Genomic DNA, 8,162 nt, shown 5'->3' with positions numbered 1-8,162 from the left:
ATTATCATGTTGCGTTAAATAAAAGTGTACAGTGAATGTAGTAAGGCGTGTTTTCTTTGTAACCATGTTAAGGAATCTCAAAGTACAATAGCGCCATCTTCTGGATTATATTGTCATTTCAGTTTACCGAGGAGTCAATGGTGGAATCTTGCAGTAAGAGATTACCGAGGTCAGCTTTTTATTATTATTTAATGTGTCTATTTGTTTGATAGAGGCTACGCAGCAGACAACACAAATGTCATTAAAAAATAAAAACCTGTAGCTCCAAATTTGTATCGATGCAAGTGTTGACTGTCTTCCATCCACGCAGAAGAGAAACACACAAGACCACATTTTTCATGCAAATACTTTATTTATGAATAGTCTGTAATACTGTACAATAGCACACACTTGTCTCTATTTATGATCATTCTAAATGATCTATGCTAACGTAGACAAACATTGTGCCTTTTATAATTAGTTCCCTTCTCACAATCTAAAAATAGCATGTTCTGCTTTAAATATGTAGAATACCTTTTGAAAATAAAATATACATTATTTGAAATATAACAGTTTATTGGATAGACTATATACCATAGTACCAAATGCAAGTACTATATATGCAAATACACTTTTCCGTAACTTATTTACGCATTTCATGCACACACGCACGCACACAAAAACTAAAGATGTCGCACATAAAAAAGAAGCTATACATATATTGTCTGTATGAAAATAGAAAATATCAAAGCAAGATGTGCACCAATCAGTCGATATGTTACAAATAACTTGCAGTACAAAAGACTAACGAGAATGACCTGGAACAAGGAAGGACTTGAGTCAAAAACCGGACAAACTAGCCAACCAAACCCATTTTCCCAGACCAACAATATCATGGATCAAAATTATTGTACTGACAAAGGGGGGAAAATGGCAATGGCTGGACACAAGGAAGTTGCAGCTTTTAATTTTGGTATTAAACCCAGTAAATGTCGATGTCCAATGCATAGCATAATTGGTTTGATATATATATTCCCAAATGTCTTATATTGCTATCCCAAAAGCAAAGTCAGTTCTGCCCAAAACCTGTTAAATAATCACGGACGATCTGTACATCATTAGCAAGAATATACAAAGTAGCTTAAGGGCAACACTGAAGAGGAAAAAAATGTGAATTAAATCTCAAGTCTGTAATCAAAAAGAAAAAAAAATATGAAATCATTTTTCTACTAATTTTGCAACTTTAGTCATGAGTTTGAAAAAAAAAAAGGATTGTTTTGAAAAAATAGGACTTAAGAAATGTACCGTTCCCCACCTCCCAGTGTAGCTCTAATACTCATTCATAACAATAGTTTACAATTCCTCATCATTATTGCCAACAGTGTCACCATTTTAGTGGAAACAATTGACGCACAATTTTAATTCACGGTGAATTGATATTTTTACACACAATTTAACCGAAACAGTGTGGACAAGGCACACCTTTCATTCGACATAGCTACGTATATAATATGTATCATTTCCTGCAGAAAAGCACTTCTGAAATCACAGATAGACTAAACGACGGCAGTTAAATATAGACCTCTTCCTGCCTGAAAATACAATATGAATTTTAGAATGGTTGGCAAAGTAGCAAACTTCTGATATGCAGTATGTGGCGTTTGCTAATACTGATGCTGAAAGTGATGCGCGGTATTGCACAAATCACAATAGAAATCAAATTTGGACTGTATTTGAAGAGATTATTGGTACTCGTGAACACGACACAAATAATTGCAAAGAACCAGAATTGCAAAAAATCACGCACATGTACCAAAACGTAAAGCTTCAACGAAGACATTTAAATGAGATCACCTCCGATACTAATTCAAATATATCCCCAAAAAACTACCCGAAAAAGATACAGTGACTATATTGCTTTTGAGTGAAACTATTCAAAGACCACAGTGTTTCTCATTGCAACCCAGACTCTCTGAGTACATTCGCTATCATACACGTAGAAGAATAAAGAATAGAGGGTTCCATTATTAGTGTAACACTCAAATACCATACTTAAAAAAAAAATCCATCATTTTCTGAACATACATAAGAAAATATACATTTCTTAAATTGATTTTTATAATCTAGATAAAATTTTACACTTCTTTCTTATATTTACATTTGTTGAAGTTTAATACTGATTGTAATGCAATACTGTTGCCTTTGTTTTGAATTTACCTGTTACAATTCTTTTGAAGAGCAGAAGCACTTTTACATTCATAATTCAACACTGAGCCGGGAGGCCGAGTGCGGAAGGGAATAATGACATGCACTGGAACGAAAGCAAAAAACAAGAAGATTTCAAAGGAAGGCAGTTTACTTGGTGGAGCAAAAAAATATTTGAAGGGTGTCTGGCTTGGAGAACTGTCCAGCCATCCTTCTGTCTTCTAGACCGCTTAACTTCATCAAGGTCGTGAGTGAGTTGGAGGCTAACCATGCTGACTGTGCGTGAGAGGCGGAGTGCACCCAGGACTGGTCGCCAGCCAATCGCAGAGCTATAAGAATTGGCACCACCATTTTATTTGGCTGTAAAAATGGTCCCGCAGCACCAGGGAAGTCCGATTTGTGAGGGGTGATATGTAACAATACTGGAAGCAGTGATGGGAAAATGAAGCTTCATGAAGCTTCATGAAGCACTTGCGATATATATATTTTTTTACTCCAGTAGATGATGCTCTTGGTTTAAATACAGTACAAAGGCCAGTGCAATGGAAATTGATTAGCTTTCTACTGCATAAACCAAGAGTGCCATCTAGAGGAGTCAAAAAATCTCACAAGTGTTTCACGAAGCTTCATGAAGCACTTGCAATAAATATTTTTTTTTACTTCAGTAGATGATGCTCTTGGTTTAAATACAGTACAAAGGCCAGTGCAATGGAAATTGATTAGCTTTCTACTGCATAAACCAAGAGTGCCATCTAGAGGAGTCAAAAAATCTCCCAAGTGTTTCATGAAGCTTCATGAAGCACTTGCAATAAAAAATTTTTTTTTACTTCAGTAGATGATGCTCTTGGTTTAAATACAGTACAAAGGCCAGTGCAATGGAAATTGATTAGCTTTCTCCTGCATAAACCAAAAGTGCCATCTAGAGGAGTCAAAAAATCTCACAAGTGTTTCATGAAGCTTCATGAAGCACTTGCGATATATTTTTTTTTACTCCAGTAGATGATGCTCTTGGTTTAAATACAGTACAAAGGCCAGTGCAATGGAAATTGATTAGCTTTCTACTGCATAAACCAAGAGTGCCATCTAGAGGAGTCAAAAAATCTCACAAGTGTTTCATGAAGCTTCATGAAGCACTTGCAACAAATATTTTTTTTACTGCAGTAAATGATGCTCTTGGTTTAAATACAGTACAAAGGCCAGTGCAATGGAAATTGATTAGCTTTCTACTGCATAAACCAAGCGTGCCATCTAGAGGAGTCAAAAAATCTCACAAGTGTTTCATGAAGCTTCATGAAGCACTTGCAATAAATATTTTTTTTTACTTCAGTAGATGATGCTCTTGGTTTAAATACAGTACAAAGGCCAGTGCAATGGAAATTGATTAGCTTTCTACTGCATAAACCAAGAGTGCCATCTAGAGGAGTCAAAAAATCTCACAAGTGTTTCATGAAGCTTCATGAAGCACTTGCAATAAATATTTTTTTTACTTCAGTAAATGATGCTCTTGGTTTAAATACAGTACAAAGGCCAGTGCAATGGAAATTGATTAGCTTTCTACTGCATAAACCAAGCGTGCCATCTAAAGGAGTCAAAAAATCTCCCAAGTGTTTCATGAAGCTTCATGAAGCTTCATTTGTGCATCACTAACTGAAGCATCACAGCTGACTAAGCCGTGGGGCGAGATGAAATCATGAAAGACTTTTTTTTTTCTTGGCAAAAAGGTTGTTATCCACAGTGGTAAACGTAGAGCCAGAGGTTAGACTCGCTCCACTCGACTGGGGTCGTAAGAGTCTGATGAGAAAAGGGAAGACAACAGAAATCAAAAGTTGTGGTAATACATTTGTAAATAACTGATTAAAAAAAAAGAAGATTCAGAGCTAATGGTCTTTGGTCTTTTCCACTGACAGCATCAGGAGCAACTGGGGGTTCATCTTCCTCAAGGATACTTCAACATGGTCACAAGGGCCGGGCATCGAACCCCCAACCTCTGGGTTGGGAGCTACCAATTTACCAATGAGCCATGCCGCCCCACATTCATTGTTTTCATCCCCCAGCTGAATTCTTTCTTCACTGATTTTCTATCAAATAATATGAAATTGAAAAAAAATATGAACCTTAGACCCACCTGAGACATTTAGCAGCTCCTCATCCTCCATATTTGCTGGAGCAAAGGTCCCAGGGCTGTAGCTGAGTGGTAGGGTTATTTCCCTTTTGGGAACACTTCGAGGTTTAGGAAGCAGTGGAGGCTTCTGGAGCTTCGTCCGGCGCTTTGCTTTGGGCAACTTGTCCACTTTAACGTCGTTTGTCATTTCACTTTTACTAACTTCTGCTGCTTCGTGTTTGTCTGCATTGGGAACGATGTCAAGCTCCACGTTTCCTTCTGGCTCTTCTGTCTTTGCTTCAACTTCTTCTCTGGGTACTTCCTTTATTGCGTTTAGTGCAAAATCATCATTCGTCCGTTCTACCTCCTCTGATTTTCCATCTCCTTTGCATATATCTTTATTGTCTTCACCAGGTTGACATTCTTCTTTGGGAACTATTATCTCGTCCTGGGGTTCGCATGGAGGTTCCGGCTCGACTGGAGAATCCACATCCTCCTCTTTTCTCCTTCCGTTTTGCGCATTCAGACCTTCTTCACCTTCTTGTTTCTCTTCAACCTCGACCTTCGGCTCTTCCTGTTTACCTACATCACTCTCGGAATTATAGTCTCGACTGGAATCGGAACCTTTCAGGCTGAGGCGTCTAATCCGAGACACCGAGTGCAGTTCTTTGAGTCGGGCTATTCTGTCTGTGGTTGACTTGCCCAGAGATGTGGACGATGCATTAGCAGAAGAGCTTAGCTTATTTTGCAGGGCTTCAATGAATTTACTCGAAGGGTGTACTGCGGTGCCCTTCTTTTCTCCTTTCCTTTGTGGTAGCTTTTCATCGGGGGTGGTGGGCAGAGATAGGGAAAGATTACGTGGTGGGAATTCAGTTGACTGAGTGATGTCATATGTGTTGTGTTCGCCATCGTTGTGATTGCTACTGTGCTTTTGACTGCTATCTTCATTGTGGTCTTCCTCTAATGTTGACACTTTGACCTCTTCCGTTTCTGTTTCCAGTAAAATGAGCGATTCCTGTTTGACTTGATCAGGCTCCTCGGTCACATTCTGTTCGTCGTCACCTGGAACATTGGGTTTCTCGTCTACAGAGGGTTCGGCATCGTCACATTTCTCCGACACTCCCAAGGTTTCCATTGGAACGGTGATACCCAAAATTCTGGCAGCTCTTTGCTCAATTGATTCATTCTCAGGTATTCCCTTTGCAGATTTAACTTGGTACAGGCTACTAAAGTCCTCTGCAGGTAACGAGTTGGCTTTCGCTCGAGTAAGCAACGACTTAAGATGCGCGTCTGCGATTGTTGACTCGTTTGTGTTGTATTTTAGAGGCTCAGAGTCACAGTGTTTGTCATGACCATTTTCCTTGAACACAAAGGAAACTTCCCTGGTCAAATGGGTGTCAAGTGGGAAACTTTGACTCTTGGACAGTTTGCCCTCACCCCTGCCTTGAGCCTTTGTCTCAGTCTTCGCTTGATCTCGAAGCTCTAGATTAGAACTGTGCTCTGGTCTGCCACTCTGGCTTGAACGCTGCACTGCCAGGTCCTCGTGGTCAAGTTGATGTGAAACCAGAAGTGAGTGTTGCGTTGTCTCCCCGCGATCACTGGGCGTCTCCGTGTAGACAGTTAGCCCGACATCCCTTAGCAATGACTCCTGAGGGACAGGAATATCCTGCCTATAAAGCCGGTTTGAATTACTGTGCTGAGGCGGTGAGGACACAGCTCGTCTCCCGCCAGGACTTGAGGTTACCCAGATCTTATTTGTTAATAGTATGTCGGTCTGTGGTCTGGAGAAATTCTGTCGTGTGGTCATGGATTCCAAATCATTGGCGGAAGGAAATGATTTTGATCTTACTTTCAGAACAGGTTTTTCTGCGAGTATGGGTGGAAGACTCATTGCGTCTCGGCCGGTTGTGAAATGCACGCCTGATTTATAGTGGCAATTTCTTTTATTCATACCATCTAAATCATCAATTGACAGACCAACGCGCCTCTTGCTGATTGTGTCTTCCATCTCCTTATTGATGGTCTCCAGTTCACCAATGGCATCAAATGGCCGCCGGTTTACTGGCTTTAGGAGAAACTGACCAAAGGCCACTTGTTCGGCACACTCGGGAGGACTGGAGTTGCTCCTCTTTGGAGAGGATGAGTTCTGGTCTCCTGAATCCTGTTGTTTGGATGGTGAGGATACGTGTTGCTCAGGTTGCGATGATTGCTGCGGCGTTGGACTGTTGCTAAGTCGGGAGAAGGCGCTGTTGCTGGAGGGATGGAGGTTTTTCTGGCCAGCCATGGGGTAGCCATAGGAGGAACCGTTATCTGTTCCTACGCCGCTGTCAGTCGTTGCATCCGAGGCAGAATGGACAGGGTCTTGTCCTCTGGGTGGGCTTTGGGGTTCTGGACTTTTAACCACTGTCAAGGGTGAACCAGTCTGGGTTTCCTGGTTACGGTATTGGTTTCCTGGCCACGACCCAGAATAACACATCTCCTTATCCTCATTGGCTTGGAGGGCCCAAGCATCTATGATCTCCTTCCTTAAAGGAGCCCTCTTGTAATTCCTCAGGGAGGAAGTGCTGGTGGTGTGAAAATGTGAGTAGTGGACTCTGATGGGCATCTCGTTCACCGACTTGCTTCGCAGGCTCTCCTTGAGGCCAACTGCAAATGTGTCCGTATTGGTCATCGTCAGACTTCGTGCTGTGTCATTGTTGTTCTGATCTGCTGATCCATCTTTGTTAAGGTTAGTTGGTGTGTGGAGGGGAACAGACACAAGGCAGAAGATGGTCTCGCTAACTCTTCTCTTTGTATTTCTGTTATTCTCCAAACCTGATTCCGGGACAATTTTCTTCACTTGTGTGATGGTTTCTGCAAAGACGTGATCTAAACTGGACCCCTGGCGAGACGATGCTCTTCTTACTGGGGCCTGAAAGGCTGAAGATGGCGATGGAGGAGGACGTTTTTTGGAATATGTGTTGCAATTTTGGTCAGTTGCTGAGAAGTTATCGACAGTCGCGTTGTGCAAATTGCTGTGCCACCTCTTATTGTCATTGTCAAAGTCACATGAAGACGTCTGATTAGCATCACTAGCCAGTTTGGCAGCGATAAAAGGCCCCGCTGATGGGGGCAAAAAGGCACTGTTGCCGGACGCGGGTTCCGACGTGGTGGTGCTGGGTAGTTCATTGCGGATGTGACGTATCTTGTCAGCGTCTGTCAGGGAATTACCACCAAGAGCTGAAGAAATGTGCCGTATGCGGGGATCATCGAAGGAGATATATTGCACTCCAGGGCCTGGATGCTCTTGCGAAGGACATACAGGATGGAGCTGCTTGTGGCCTGCAATGCACCTCTCTCTGGATGACTCAGACCAAGAACCTGCTGGATGTCGAGTGATCCAATGAGATCCATCTGGAGCCACATGTATCTGCTGATACACATCACCTTTGTACCTAAAAGCAAAACAACACAGTTGGATTGCTCCGTGGGTAAACGAGTACACAGCCAAATTTGCAGTGTTAATTCAACACTTACAGTGTTAAATTTAACACTTTAAAAGTGTATATATTGATCCACACTAATTATAGGTAAAACAACACTTTTGAAAAATAACGCTTTTCTGGATGTCATTTAACTTTGAAAAAGGCTAAAATTACAACAACTATTATATATAATCTGTATAATAGCTCTAATCAGAGATTAATAAAACTAGGTTTAAATAAATTAATCCAGGGTTGCACCATTTAAAATTTTCTAAATTGATTAAAACTCAGTTTAACTGAATTGAAACTGAGTTAAAACTGTCCGTCCGTCTTCAATTCCGCTTATCCGGGGTCAGGTCGCGGGGTCAGCAGCTTTAGCAGGGAAGCCCAGACTTCCCTCTCCCCAGCCACTT

General features: G+C 41.4%; 1 protein-coding gene across 1 annotated transcript in view; it reads right to left on the bottom strand.

The window, feature by feature from the left end:
• Window positions 1-338: 338 nt before the first annotated feature.
• Window positions 339-8,162, bottom strand: part of jcada (junctional cadherin 5 associated a) — a 30,108-nt gene continuing 22,284 nt past the window's right edge. Inside the window, exons 4-5 of the mRNA XM_077554711.1 lie at window positions 4,310-7,719; window positions 339-3,975 (exon numbers count right to left, since the gene is read on the bottom strand). Of these exons, the coding sequence (XP_077410837.1) occupies window positions 3,941-3,975; window positions 4,310-7,719 (3,445 nt within the window). The 3' untranslated portion in view covers window positions 339-3,940. The remainder of the gene's footprint in view (window positions 3,976-4,309; window positions 7,720-8,162) is intronic.

The sequence above is a fragment of the Vanacampus margaritifer genome, chromosome 20 (genome assembly GCF_051991255.1).
Source record: "Vanacampus margaritifer isolate UIUO_Vmar chromosome 20, RoL_Vmar_1.0, whole genome shotgun sequence".
Classification (NCBI taxonomy): Eukaryota; Metazoa; Chordata; class Actinopteri; order Syngnathiformes; family Syngnathidae; genus Vanacampus; species Vanacampus margaritifer.
Note: the sequence above shows the minus strand (reverse complement) of the source record. Positions and strands in the feature narration are given on the sequence as shown.